This window comes from Haliotis rubra, unplaced genomic scaffold (assembly GCF_003918875.1).
Source record: "Haliotis rubra isolate DU_JTF1 unplaced genomic scaffold, ASM391887v1 Scf159, whole genome shotgun sequence".
Lineage (NCBI taxonomy): Eukaryota > Metazoa > Mollusca > Gastropoda > Lepetellida > Haliotidae > Haliotis > Haliotis rubra.
This window is the reverse complement of record NW_025765547.1, coordinates 714,047-729,294: the sequence shown is the minus strand read 5'-3', so window position 1 is coordinate 729,294 and position 15,248 is coordinate 714,047. Positions and strand designations below refer to the sequence as shown.

Genomic DNA, 15,248 nt, shown 5'->3' with positions numbered 1-15,248 from the left:
TGCATCAACTAGGGAATCCTGGAGATCACCTCTTCACACTGACATTAGCCTTGTAGCATTGCCCATGTTCTGAAACAAGCCTTCACCACTCGCCCATTCACGTAGAATAGAATTGCTTGACTTCAGCGTTTTGGAGAAAATACTAGTTTGAAGTTCCGACTGAAAGTGTGGAATTGTTTCCTGCGACAGAATCAACTTTTCAGTAAATAACACTTCAGATCAGCAAAGTTATACTGAATGCTGAACCCATGGATGAATAGTAATTTTATCCTTCGTAGATGCAAGTCAAAACCCCAGTCTGTTATTTATTATTTTTCAGAAATTATCATTGAACCCATTACTTTTTACCTTAGAGATTTGTGCAAGTTCAATCAGCAAGGTTCTGCATGAGTGTGCTGTGTTGATGGTCAATATTCTGTATTTGTGAGTGAGTGAGAGTTTTACGCCACTTTTAGCAATATTCCAGCAATATCACGGCGGGGGACCCCAGAAATGGGCTATATTGGGAATAAACACTGTATTTAGTAATCCTGCGTGTAATAGCTTCAGTCGTCTTGATGCACTTCGATAATGAACCATATCCCCATGGTATGTGTACCAACAAGATGAGTGAAAACAGTCAGAGTAATGTACCCAATGAGCAGTCAACGAGGTTCTGTTCGGAGAGAGACACGAGTTGTCCTGTCTTCTTGAAGTGTTGGCCTTCCAGAGAGCCGGTGGCGGAGAACGCCCAGCAGGATCCGCAGTCAAGCTGAAATGGTATTCACTAGTCTATGCCATGACAAATAATGGACATATCGAACTAGTTTCACATGTTCTATTTTCCTCCAATATTCAAGGAGGTATCATTTACGTTAAAGCGTTCGCTCGTCACGTCACAGACACTGGACACAAACAATGTCCACACCTCCATCTTCACGTTATTTCCTGTCGGGATTCTATCTGTGATTCCACTAAAATGATCATATATTTACGCTGGATAACACACTCAGACACAGTAAACTGACTGAGAGTGATAAGGAATATTAACGTGGTAATGTATGATGTGGCCATGATCTTCTGTTCTCCAGGCACACACTCTCTCCACTTGACCACGTCTGCATCGCGTTAGTAATGGATAGACGTAGATCGGTAGGCCTACCTGGTTCTTGACCTCTGTGACGTATCCCTTGGTCCTCCAGTCCACCTCGGCCGGGAGTTCTCCCACACTGGGGGGCAGGAAGGTGGAGCCACCTGTGGTGTTGGTCATCCAGAGTCCGTTCATCTGCTTCACAAACTCCTCCGTGGTCTGAGAGACATAGCGTTATTCATAAGCCTTGGTTTGTCAGTCTCAATGACATGTCTAATATTGTCTATGCTTGTGGCGTTCGGCGAGTGAGCAAGGTCGTCAGTCTGAACTAGCACTGACATTGTGCAACAGAGGGTATCAATGATCTGATTTAGTTCAATAGCCCTCAAATAGTCAGTTCCCTTCCAGGGCCTGCACCTGCTTCAGCTAAAAATAAGGGAGACCAGCAGAGCATCCTCATCTATTTCATACCAAATCAGGTTGCGGTGGGGTAGTCGATTGGTTAAAGCGTTCGCTTGTCACGCCGAAGACGCAGGTTCGATTCCCCACTTGGGTAAAATGTGTGAAGCCCATTTCTGGTCTCCCCCGCAGTGAAATTGCTGGAATATAGCTAAAAGCGGCGTAAAACCATACTCACTCACCTACATAGCTGTATGACAAGATGGATGACTTCAGCTTTTTAATGGTCAACCAATATGTCGAGTTAAGTTCCTGTAGTATCAATATAACACAACCTTGAGGCACAGTCGAGCATGCTCTGTTGACTAAACCTCGAAAAGGATCGTGGGGCACTTGCCAGACGTTGCTTCAAAAGCTTACAGCATTCAAAACCTCAGTAAGGCAGAGGGTATTTTGATGTCTTATGCAACTCGCTACTTTGTCTTGTACTATGTGAAGAAACTGACTTGCCCGTGCATGTGTTTGTGACGGGTGTCACCAGGGGTAGGACACGCTCACCTTTTCGCGAATACTTGGCCTCATTACTATTTGATCGTATTTCAGAAACACATTGTCATGATTAAGTCTGAATTGTACAATAGTAACGTTAGGTTTTCCTCACTCTTTCATTCCTGAACCTGTCGTGGCTGAACATTGACCATGGATGTTAACTCACCAGGTCTGCGTACTCGTTGACCCCGAGTCTGTAGGAGTGCAACCCTCTATCAGCCTCTAGGTTGTGAATCTGGATGTACTTCACGTTGTTCTCCCAAACCATGCGTCTGGAATACAAGGGAGATAATTCACGAACTGGTAAAGGGCAGACCACGGTTTGGGAACTCTTGCAATGGCCTTATTAAACCTATAAAATGCATGTATAGTTCCATGTAAGCATTCAGTTAGAATAATTGGTTAGACGTATGGTAAGTTTGGAAGCAAGTGTCGTTAAAATGAAAGGGCGATGTATCCTAAACGACCTGAAATAGTGAAATCATTTCATATACATTTTTTCACACATACCTATTGAGAGTTTCAGATGTGTTTGTGGGTCTATCGCAACAATACATGTCTTCTCACCTGTTGGCCTCACCCTCCTTTGTCAGGTAATCTTTGTTGTAAGTACTTTTGAATATGTCCCACTCTCTGTTCAAATCTGCTGCGACGGCAACAGCAGCAAGCACGGCAACCACGACAAAGCGGAACATCTGCACCGACAGAAACATTTTGATCGATTTAATATTCTCCCTGTTTTCCTCGGACACATATAGAAACGCATCTAGCACACGAACACAAGGACACCCACCCACGCACACACACACAAGCACAAACAAATACACACAGAGTTAAGAGTAGGGTATTCAAATTGTACGTGCAGTACACGGAAATGGTGATTGGGTAGGAAGGTGTAGGTTTTCGTTCAATCATTGAAAGCTAAAGTCATGATATGACTGATCATTACCATACGTAGGTATCATCACATCCCACAGTATCTCACTCTTACCTTGATGTGCGAGTACGGTGGTTCGAGTGACAGGTGTTGGCAAAATTACCGTTATATACAAGGTGTAATACAACATTGGTCACGTGGATATAAGCATGTTGTCCGTATGGCCGTCACTTGATGCACATAACATGACTACGTGAAATACGCGAATTTGATTGGACAATCAATAATATTAGACACTATCAATTTGAAAGTACGTCTGTTTTTAAGACCGTTTCTCTGCGCATGTATACAACACTGCGCACTACTTCAGCTTGACCACCAACATGGCTGCTATCAACACAACAGACGTGATGGAAATGTTAATAACAAAACATTTATTAAAACTCGAAAAATACAATTATATGAGTTTTGCTCCACAATTATCAGGGAACCTCACTATCATATTACCTTCTATTATAATGATATATTCAAACTCATATACAACAATGTCTAACGCATCAGGAAGCCTTGGGAATATACATCTCTATTTATACAAATTCTACAACAAAACGTTAGTAAGATTTGCTTACCTGGTAAACGGTATATTTGTTTCCTTTTAGAATGGTCTACACAACATGGTCTACGCGTTCGGTTTCAAATGAAATTTAGAGACTACCAGTTCGGTCTAACATTCATCTAATTTTCAGTCATGTGACTTGCGATAAAGGATGCTGGGCTTTGCATGCCCAAAAAGCATATAACGAGTGGATGAAAGGATGTCATTTAATGCAGTTGTTCATCTATACAATGCGCTGGAGTATGGATAATGAACATCAGTGAGAGATATCACCAAAGCCAAGGGGTACACGACGCAAGGGAAGCACCAAACCCCAAGAGTTTCTGATTAAGACAATGAATCCACAATACCATTCAGAAAGTGGTCAATTTAAGATATGTTATATTTGGGGTTTCACGTACACTCAGTTGGTCGCTCAAAGTAGGTGATCTGGATTACCAGGTGTCCGTCTTCCATTTTGTGGCAGCCGAGGTGGCTGAGGGGGCTAGATCGCCGACATTTCTCTGCGATTTCCCTGAACTACTGGACAGTTTCGTAATGTACCGTTCAAGGGAAATTTGAAACCAGGAAGTATACATTGAGATTTGTCGCCATTATGCAATTGTGTCCGTGCCCAATTTAGCCTCGTTTTGGTACATATATGAATATTCATGAGGCCTCATTAAGAATGGTCTATGGTGAGTCATGTTGATAAAAGGGGTTTTGTTACGACGTAAACTGTAATAAATACGTAAATTGTAATACTTGAAGCAAATTGTAATAACCCTTGACGTAAACTGTAACAAGCATTGACGTAAATTATATTACGAAAGTTGTAATAGAATTGACGTAAATTGTAATTATTTTAGTTGCGGTAAAATGTAATAAATATTTACGTAAATTGTAATAAAAGTTTTAAACATACGTAAATACACGTGTGGTTGCGTTTCTTTGCATTGCATATTTATTAAGGTGCCTCGTTAAAAAGATTTGAGATTTGAGGGATTTGAGAGAGTGGGACAATTTAGAGAGTGTCGTTGTGTAGTCATGTTTCAAAAGAAACCATAATTTTAAGTTGTTTTGCATAATCATGAATTTCGATGACACTCTTACTATTATCATCAAGAGGAGCTCTGCGCGTCCGTTTTTTCACCCATCACACTATTATCCAATTCATAAATTGTTGTCCAATTGTAATCAAAATTGGCATGCAAGAGTAAGATGTGTCATGGTTATGAAGATAGTTTGCACATTATGCCCAAAAGTATAAATTGAAATATGTTCTGTCCAGATAATGATTATTTCATTGGTGTGATTAGTACCACATTTTGCATGGCGATGTAAAGAATAAATCACTTAAAGGTGTGCCATGCCACACAATTTTGAATGACAATTGATGACAATGACAGGAAAGTGTATTATGCTCTCCAGATTAAATAGCTTTTTCTTTTCCCATGATAAGGCGAGACCGAGGTCAATTGTAGCACTTTCTACTGACCTTGTCATAACTGCATACCAGTCAGTCGATACTGTGTAGTACATTGGTATATTGGCTTTAAAATGCATCGATACTTGAGGTTCCATATCATGTCGTTACTAAGTTATAACTAATTACATGCAATGACTGCAAGTGTAAACTATCGAACCATTTCACAGAGAAATTGTAATGGGACGGGACAATGGGACAATTGTACACCAGAAGGTCAAACTAAACAAATATTATATTTCAAAAATAAATTAAAATGTAGAATGTTGAAATAGGTCCTCTTGAGCGATGGATATAAATTACCATTTAACATTCATCATCATTTGCATTGCAATTTTACAGGTATTTTGGATGGGAAGTTTAGTGCGATTTTTAATGCATATTTTATGTATTAAAAATCAAACTAAAATCTTTACAAGAAGGGCTATTTTAAGTAAAACTTAAGTAAACTAACAATAAACTTCATCATCACTGATTGAAAATGCCACATGTAAAATTCTGGGTTTGCTGAACCAAAATTTATAAATACTAATATATTCTTGGGCTAGAATGCAGCCCTTCTATAGACGATGTTGAGGTACAGTCGTTTCTACATGGATCAAATAACAAATAAAAACAATATATTTGACATGGAGTATATTTTATACCACCCATTAATAACATAATGCACAAAAGGGAATATAGCCACTCGAATTTCGTTTTCAAAGATTTCGCCGGGCGTACTGTCATTTTAAAGAAACAAAACGATACAGAATGATTGCAAGGTATTTGCGCTAAGAGCAAGACTTTGAGTTTCAACTGTAGAGAGTATTTTACGTCAGTTTAACAGGTGTTCAATTAACTGAATTGGTTATATTATAACTTGCTTTCTTAGTTAGTCAATCAATAGTTTTTTAATAGTTTTAAAAAGTATGTTATTCGAATACATATTTGTGGGTCATGAATACTTAGTTCTTATTGTTGTATGTTAGATATACTTGTTGGAAACACACACACACGCACGCAAGTACAAACACACGCACGCACGCACGCACTCAAGAACACACACTACATGTATTTAAGTATGTTAAATATAATCTCTGTTTCACTTCGTAGTATTTCCGTAACTAGACCACCGGCCCATATTACAACACAAAAACCACAGTATTAACATTACCTGAGCATCAATGGTTATGTTGGAGGCGTTAACAAATCAAAGTTGCTTGTAGCAGGCAATACATTACTTCTTAATGTAATGCGTTTGACTGTTTGTATATATAATTTGAAGACAGTAAGTTAATCATATTAATTATAACTACTTCTGTGTTAGGTAATGGTTTATTTCTGTGATAACACATGCATGTAAACTGTTTGTCAATATGTATGAATACACCAGGGAATTCAGTCAGATGAAGGGGTTTATGATGAAAGAGATGAAGGTGCAGGTGCCCCGACAGATTTACAAACGTCATTGACGCTTTCATCGGGTCTGTGTCTTACCTTATACTTATTAGCTCAAAAAGTTTTGTTCTTTTGCAATATTTTAAGTGACTTAACAGCGTCCCAGTGACGACATACAACAGCTGCTGTTGAGTGAAGATAGTTTTTCGCCGCTTTCAGTAACATTTCAGCGATATCAGTGCAGACAAAGTCAGAAATGGGCTTCACACATTGTGCCTATATGTATATGGGAATAGAACTCGTGTTTTATTTGTATGTCTACAACATCGCCCTAGCTGATGATGAAGTTAACACAGTTATGGATACGCTAAAGCTGCAGGGTGGTCAACAAATCGGAGATAAATAAAAACACGACAAACTTTACTTTTCTAACCGGTCTGTCCGAAGTCCCAGTACTGATACAAACACATGATGATGGACAATGGTTGAATAGAAAGAGAACTGCAGATAGGCTGGCTGGTTGGTTGGTTGGTTGGTTGTTGAACGCCGCACTCAGCAATAGTCCAGCCAAATAACGGCAGTCTGTAAATAAACACGACTGAAGCAGACAATCCAGTGATCAATAGCATGAGCATTGAACTACGCAATTGTGATACGATGACACGTGTCAACAAAGTCATCGAGCTTGACCAACCGATCCCGTTAGTCGCCCTTACGACAAGCATGGGTTCTGAAGACCAATTCTAACCCGGATCTTCACCGTTCTGCAGATAGGAAAAAGTGTCTAACAATTATACGAAGTCCCTTAAAGGTCGGGAATAGAATTCGTTTTCAGCAACTCATACTGGCAGTAAGACGCGTCTGTATTCGCAAGCCCAGTATCGATTATTTACAGACTGTTAACCTACAGCTGGAATATTTCTGAATGGGGAGGCAACAAACAACGTTACTATCGTGTATTGATTGAAGCGTACGTACAATACCCACGAGTCTCGCTAACCGGATGTTATTGAGCAAACGGACAATTTCGACATATTAACGTTGGTAAGTAATGTAACGTGATGACTAATATCACGTGATGTATCAGCCTACGTGATACAGGTATATAGATCATCACCACAACAACCAAATCACGTGTCTTTACACTAAGTCAACAGCGCATAGAGACAAGTTAACCTGATGTTTGATTTGAATAATCGCATGTAAGCGAGCAGGACCAGATCTCTGATTCTGCTGTGTCAGACAGTGTTATTGTATATGCAACTCTGTGTGTTTTCAGTGTGTCACTGCGGGTTTTGAAGATTACCAGTGATGGATAAACTGTGGTTCTAAGTCTTGCTTTCGAAACGATGTTGTGTTATCATCGTGAACTGTGATATGTGATCTTTGAAATCTGTGACACCTGCGGCAGGGATACTGACACCCTAATACATCAACGTCGACGGCGACTCTTACGCCATGTCGCAGCAGAACACGTCGTACTATAGCGGTAAGACGATTTATTCTTGCACTGATAGTGTTGTGCATTATGTGTGTGTGTGTGTGTTTGTGTGTATGTGTGTGTGAGAGAGAGAGAGAGTGAGAGAGAGAGAGAGAGAGAGAGAGAGAGAGAGAGAGAGAGAGAGAGAGAGAGAGAGAGAGAGAGAGAGAGAGAGAGAGAGAGAGAGAGAGAGAGAGAGAGAGAGAGAGAGAGAGAGAGAGAGAGAGAGAGAGAGAGAGAGAGAGTATATTTTTATGATGTTATGATGTTTATGACTAAAGTAATAATATATAAGAATGAAACTGTTACCATCACAATTCCATTTATCTTTATGAAAAATATTTTTTCTGGAAACTGTTCATTTATAAAACCACTTTTGTGTTATTTTTGCTGTTATATAAACTGTTACTTCTAAGAATGATTATAATAATCATTTTCAACATACTTACTTTTAACAATGCCGTTTAAAGCTTTGTCAAGTAATACTCACTGATGAAGAATCACATCGTTGTTTTTTCCCTTTTTAAGTAAGGCAGAATAAATATTCTAATTAACTATAATTCAAGTAGTCGGACAACCTTGATCAAATAGATAGAAGCGACAAAACCCTTTCCACAGAAATCTCTGCCAAAAGAAGAGTCGATTGTACAATTGTGACTATATTATGAGCAGATATTTGTTTCAGCAGTATTACAGATGTATGGTGTTGTTTGTAAATAAATCGGGTCTGAACAAGACAATCCAATATAAAAATATCCTAAAGTGACATTTGTCTTATTTGTTGTGCAGTTTGAGGAATATTCGTGTTTTGTTATGTTTACCACAAACGTTCATATGTTTGAAACAGATAAAAAAAAATTCAACACTCGTGATCATGACATTGCAGTTATCTGGCAAACAGGTATGACTACCTGACACATGATGTTATCATACCGACTGACTGACACACGCACTGCAGTGCTGGTGCAGATACCCGAGCAGAACTGGGACCGTTTCACAGAGCTATCGTAGTGCTACGACTGTCGTAAGTCTATGTTACAGTACAGGAGGTACGACAGTCGTAGCGTTACGATAGCTTTGTGAAACGGAGCTCTGGTCTATGGCAGCCCATGCTTGTCGGAAGAGGCGACTCACGGATAGTCAGAGTCGCTGACTTGGTTGACACATATCATTGACATTGAAGTGAGGGAATGTAAGAAATTGTTCATATAGGGGTTTTATTCAGTACGGTATTATGTATAGATCCGGAACCGTGTGAGCATGGGGGGTGTTGGTGCCACTGTATGATGGTTATAATAGGCGGATCCGGGTGGGGATGGGGTGGGGGTGGGGGTGGGTGTGTGTTTGCAGGGGTGCGCACCCCCTTTGTGCTGAAAGTTTGTTAAATGACCATTGAAACTCGGGTGAAAATGAAGTGTGCACCCTCCTTTTCTCAATAGTGCGCACCCCCTTCTCAAAAAGCTGTATCCGCCCCTGGTTATTACAGTACTGTTGTGACTAGATGCATGCCATTTTAATATTATCATAGTTTTATCCTTGTCTTATTGTGTGTCATAGGCATTAAGAGGCCGGACTCTGTACCAGGGTGTGACACACTGTAATAAACAACTTTTCTTCTTTCTTTTCTTTCTGTCATTGGATCCCATCGTATCGATGCTCATGATGATAGTCACTGGATTGTCAGGTCCAGACGCATTGATTTACGGCCTACCACCATATATCTGGAATATTAGAGTGTAACAACAAACAAAACAAACAAAAGTCAAGTCTAGAGATCACGCGTCCTGTACACACGTGGTAAACCCCTCTTATCTGTCGATAGGTTTCACTCAGGGCACAAGACACGTATCTGGGCTAGCTAATGTTTACTGACGTTATCGTTCACAGTGTATGTTGATAATTTGCTTTGGGTATACGTATTTAAGCTCCCTTGTGTCGAGTCTGCTGAATATTTGGAAACGAATATATTAAGAATAATCCCAATACATTGTGATGCTGTCTCCGGTCGCGATTTTTGCTGTAACAAAATGTGAAAATTTTATCAAATATAGACACGCAAACTGTAAATAATGTCTTTTTTTAATGTACATATTATGAATGTTGGCGTGAAAAATATTTGCTACAACTTCGAAAAGTGTATAGAGGTCCATTAACCTTAGAATATCTTTTCAAATCAAGCAACAGTCAGGTAATACATTTCACTGCTTTATTTCTGCATAATGTATTCCAAACAAGAGCTGACCGCCTCCGTGGTGTAGTGGTTAGAGCGTCCGCCCGGAGAGCGGAAGGACGCGGGTTCGATCCCCGACCGCGTCATACCAAAAGACGTTAAGATATGGTACTTGTTGGTCCCTGCCTGGCGCTCGGCATTAATGGGTACAACAAGGACTGGTCGGCTCGGAGTCAGTATAATGTGTCTGAGTGGGGTATTCATGCTTCACTGCGGCATGGTATCTCAGTGGGCTAGCACTATAAAACCAGCTTCAGTCTGGGCTAGTACAAGCTGCCGCACCTACACATACACACGCATGCACGTCGTCATATGAGCGAAATATTCTCAAGCACGACGTTAAACCCAATTTCACCTCACCTCACCAAACAAGAGCTGGATCCAGTTGACCACTGTACATCGATTTATATAACTGTATTATAGGCCACTAGGCCGATATTACGCAAATAAACTCTCTGTCTGTCAAGCTGTAAAGGCCACCTTGAGTGCTTGTCCATTTTCATGCCGCGTATTTGTACTCAAGCAAATCGAAATAAGTTGGGTAATGGCGAAATATATGATGGGCAGTTTGTCTGGATCTGTGAAGTTCATAGGTTCTTAGGGACTTGTATAATCACCATGAGGGGTACCAAAGCCAAGTCAACGACGAAGAGGCAAATCTCAGCGTTACACGGTAGTACATATATACTATCACCAAAAAAGAAACGCATAGGCGATCTGTATTTTTAAAAATCTATTAATTACCTATTGTGTTTAAACAATCGTCAAAATATGTAACGAAAGTGTTGATAACATGATTTTACACAATTGCACAAGTAAAAATCGATTTTACCTGAAAATGTAGATTGTGATGAGATTTCTTACAAGGATTAAAAAGGCATCACCACAACGCAACACAAATCACCTTCCAGTTAAAAATTGTGCAACAAAGAGTATGCACTGTCTGGTAATATAATTCCATATTGCTTTCGGAAATTGGCATTCGTTTTGAAGGAGTTTCAAGGTCAAATCACCACGCTACGTCTTGACATCGCCATTGAAAGAATACACGCTGGAGATTACCAATCTTCTGTTGCCAGGCGTCTGAATGTTAGTCTGAGCACGATATCACGGCTTGCAGCTCGTTACAACCAAACAGGTATAACAAATGACTGTCCCCGTACAGGCAGACCTCGAATCACCACTGCAGCCCAAGCTCGGTACATCCGGGTACTACATTTGCGTGATAGTACTGCCACGGGTTAGAGCACAGCAGCCAGGGTGCCTACACTTCGGAGGATATCCGGTCAAACTGTACGGAGGTTGAAAGAGATTGGTCTGAGAGGAATTAACCTCTAACAATGTTTCAACTTTGTCTTCCATTAGTAATTACAGTTCTGATATAAATTACCGCATTAAAAACACTTTAAGACGAAGTGTTAAAAATCGAAACTAACTCATTCACTGTGTCTTCGATGCCACAAGGATGACCCTTATAGTGAAATACTATTTCATCGATTAACCACAGTGTTAAATAAACGTTCATTGTTATTTGTTTGTTTGTTTGTTTAACCCCGTACTCAGGAATATTCCAGCTATATGACAGCGGTCACTAAATACTCGAGTCTGGACCAGACAATCTAGTGACTGACATTCTGGGCACCCAATCCCGTTAGTCGTCTCTTACCGCAAGCATAGGTTGACACAGATAGATCAATTCTAATCCGGATCTTCACGCTCATAATAAAATGTTCATACAGGTAATAAAACTGCCTACATGTAGTTTATTAAACTTTGCGGAAATCGATGGAGGATTTCTTACAATAATGACAGTGCTGCGCTTTACAATTGTGTAAATCGGTTGGAGTGGCCCAGTGGTTTAAGGCACAATTATCCGCTGTGCGGTGTTGCGACTCTTAGAAAGCTATGCTTGTTTCGAATCACGGTAATGTTATATTTTTCTATCAGCATCATAGTCGTAGGTTTTGGAAAAAATCACAGTGATAAACGCCTGAGACCAACATCTTTTTACCCATCCCTCACATGTTAAGCTGGTACCTCATGATATAGCTGCAACATTGTAAACGAGGCGTTAACCCAGCCAGCTCACTATGTAACCAGTAAACATACTACTTGCACTGAAGAAGAAAGTGTATTTGAATATCTTTTAGTACGAATACGGTATAGCTATGTTTCGGAGGATAGCGTTCTAATTTTAGATCATAATGGCTGCCTCCAGAAACTCGGGAGAGAACCGTATGTATTTTTGTCGTGAGTTTGTATATTCCGATTGCTACATTGATGCTTAAATGTCCGATTGTGTGTGTTACGTACCGACAATAGTATGGAAAGTACGTTTCACGCCACGGGAACTGACGGAAGGGTTGGACACATTGCATAGAGAATCCGCCGCTTCGCAGACACGCCTACCAGCTGTTTACTTGCTGCAAAAAACTCCCTGGGACACTAAAAGATTAGTCTGTCTAACTAAATGATGAAAGTCGTAGTTTTAAGAAACTGCAGGAACTTGTATGAGAGGTGGGAGGCTGAGAACGATGAGTGGCGCGCGGTGGTTATTTTCTGCGATGTTAAAAATGAAATATGTTGGCCAACAACACCGGTAGTTTCCAATATGGTGTTTGTCACATCAAGAAAGTTCAATCGGTCTCAGTCCACTGAGCACGTAGTTTTCTCTTTGGCAGAGCCAAAACAATATTCCGCTATGTTTATGTCTCAGACAACATATTCCCATAGATTGAGTTTCGTGATCTTCAATTTAAGACAAATGTTTATTTCATGATCCAATAGCCTTAATTGTGCCATGACCGATTTTCAATGATCCATTTATACAATTCCATCTCTGTCATTACAGCTAAGACCGCCTCCGTGGTGTAGTGGTTAGAGCGTCCGCCCGGAGAGCGGAAGGTCGCGGGTTCGATCCCCGACCGCGTCATACCAAAAGACGTTAAAATATCGTACTTGTTGGTCCCTGCCTGGCGCTCGGCATTAATGGGTTCAACAAGGACTGGTCGGCTCGGAGTCAGTATAATGTGTCTGAGTGGGGTATTCATGCTTCACTGCGGCGTGGTATCTCAGTGGGCTAGCACTATAAAAAAAACAGCTTAAGTCTTGGCTAGTACAAGCAGCCGCACATACACATACACACGCATGCACGTTGTCATATGAGCGAAATATTCTCAAGCACGACGTTAAACCCAATTTCACCTCACCTCACCCATTACAGCTAAGGGAATCTGCGACGCAGAATACTCATACTGATATGTCTGTGGCTTTTTGAAACTACATTTGTCAAAGAAGGATCCAGAGATGGGTGGGGGGATCTTCCCCACCCCCACCCCCGGTTTTTTGTCCTGAAAGTTTATTACATGACCATTGAAACTCTCGTGAAAATGGGTGAAAAAGAACTGTGCGCCCCTGCATCCGCCCCTCTTGTTGATATGCAATCCTCGTGTACTCGGCTGCTTAGTTGGGAATACACGTGTCTGCATTCAGACCTTGTCTTGATTATTGGTAACACAGTTTATCACATATTTGTTTCTCTGTTTCAACAGCTGAACTCCGGGCTATTTTGGATGCGCCGCCAAGTTATGAAGAACTCTTTGGCCCGGAACACAAAGTGGACACAGCACCTCCTTCGCCAGTAGTTACGGAAGCAGTTAACGAGCTAGAGGCACACAACGAAGCGGAACGTCAACGGCTACGCTGCAACCAGACCCAATATATGGTGCTCGAGACTCGCGCATGTCCCCCGGAAGCTCCCCATTTTCTTGCCCCCGATATGCGACCATGGATGAGAACAAGGAACGACTTTGGTCAGATGCCACGTGGGGAAAGCGATTCGAGGGCGGAGCCTTCTCTTAGTGAAATATTGATCACGACTGGTCGTGAAAACATGCGTTCAACTGCGTCTACGAGCTGCCCTTCGAGGCGTTATGCTGAGGAAATGGCGTTATATCCTGAGAGGGATGCAAGGTCAACGCCAAAGTCACAACGAAGTGATAGCTGCATTGTAAACTGACGTCAGCCTTTTTTGGTTGGTTTCGTATTTCTGTTGTATGAAGGATATTATATAAACAAGGAGCAATAGCAGAACGATATTACTTTACTTCAGAGATCTTGGACAATTTGATGTCCATGTGGTCTTACAACCGGTGATAGGATTTGCTTGTTGGACATACATGTGTATAGAGTTCAATGCTATACAAGCAAGTTATTATTTATTGTTTAAATTGCCATCAGAATGTATTTTCATGTTGGAAATTCACGATTTAATTGAGAAAGAGGATTACGGTGGCTAAATAAAACAAGAACAATGTTTTATTATAATAGAGAGGGTATTGTTTTATTGGTGTCAGATTCGATTTTCGATGAATCGAACCGACTCGTTGCAGCCCTACAAAGCATGCATCTCAAAACTATCCCGCATTGTTTTCCACCCGAAACTATTCGAAGATCCTCAAACATTTAGCATAACGATATGCGTGGATTATTTGCATTTCGGGTAGAGAAAAGGTATTGATACCCAGCAACCTTTGCCTGTCCAGAGAAACGATTGAGTAGATCGGTTGGACACCTAGTTGCGGGTACAGCAACGTGCAGTAAACTTGGACAAAGTACTGTGACTATTTGTCCCAGTCCACCCAGCTGTGAATGGGTACCTCGTAAGGGTGGAAAAGCCACATTAACTCGGTGCGCCTAGTAGGCAGCAAGAGTTGTATGCTCCCCAGGGAGTTGAGATTGAAAAAAACGATGTGCCGTTGTGATGGATATCCAATGATCGAGTGAAATGGATATCGGACAAATGTTTGTATGTATGTATGTTTGATCGAATGTCAATGTATCCCGTTGGGTTGATCCTGTTTCGACGTGTGTACAAGATGTCGCATACATATAATGCTGAGTGCGGCGTTAATCTAAGAAGCAAACACAGAAAAATGAATAAATGGACGCTTTGTATTCTTTGTTTGAGAAATCAAACCGGTTGTCCAAGCGTGACCGGGTACCAAGCTGCCAAATGTACCACCGCCCTTTCTGTTATATCTCATTTCAATAAATCCTAAAGTGTTTCTGCTTTGGCTTTATTTAGAGAATGGTGAGTTAAAGCTGTTTTATACGTTAATGTAATTACCATCTGGTATGTAGTTTCCTGTATATAATCACAAGTGGCCATGGCGCACCACCAC

General features: G+C 40.8%; 2 protein-coding genes across 3 annotated transcripts in view; one reads left to right on the top strand and one right to left on the bottom strand.

The window, feature by feature from the left end:
- Positions 1–2,712, bottom strand: part of LOC124271224 (cathepsin L-like) — a 46,131-nt gene extending 43,419 nt beyond the window's left edge. Inside the window, exons 1-3 of the mRNA XM_046706301.1 lie at positions 2,585–2,712; positions 2,184–2,289; positions 1,142–1,288 (exon numbers count right to left, since the gene is read on the bottom strand). Of these exons, the coding sequence (XP_046562257.1) occupies positions 1,142–1,288; positions 2,184–2,289; positions 2,585–2,712 (381 nt within the window). The remainder of the gene's footprint in view (positions 1–1,141; positions 1,289–2,183; positions 2,290–2,584) is intronic.
- Positions 2,713–7,507: 4,795 nt separating this feature from the next.
- Positions 7,508–14,393, top strand: LOC124271243. Of its 2 annotated transcripts, none has more exons than XM_046706332.1 (2): positions 7,508–7,844; positions 13,617–14,393. In XM_046706332.1, exons 1-2 carry the CDS (start codon positions 7,814–7,816, stop codon positions 14,081–14,083), a joined length of 498 nt encoding a protein of 165 aa, XP_046562288.1. In that variant the 5' UTR covers positions 7,508–7,813; the 3' UTR covers positions 14,084–14,393. The 2 variants fall into 2 exon arrangements, with proteins under 2 accessions (XP_046562288.1, XP_046562290.1); XM_046706334.1 differs by lacking the exon at positions 7,508–7,844 and adding an exon at positions 12,213–12,300.
- The last annotated feature ends 855 nt before the right edge of the window (positions 14,394–15,248 follow it).

Bases quoted from the DNA above. Each gene is read 5' to 3' on its own strand.
- LOC124271243 (XM_046706332.1), top strand. From the start codon at position 7,814: ATGTCGCAGCAGAACACGTCGTACTATAGCG. The intron at 7,845-13,616 runs GTAAGACGATTT...CTGTTTCAACAG, and splicing joins GAACACGTCGTACTATAGCG to CTGAACTCCGGGCTATTTTG.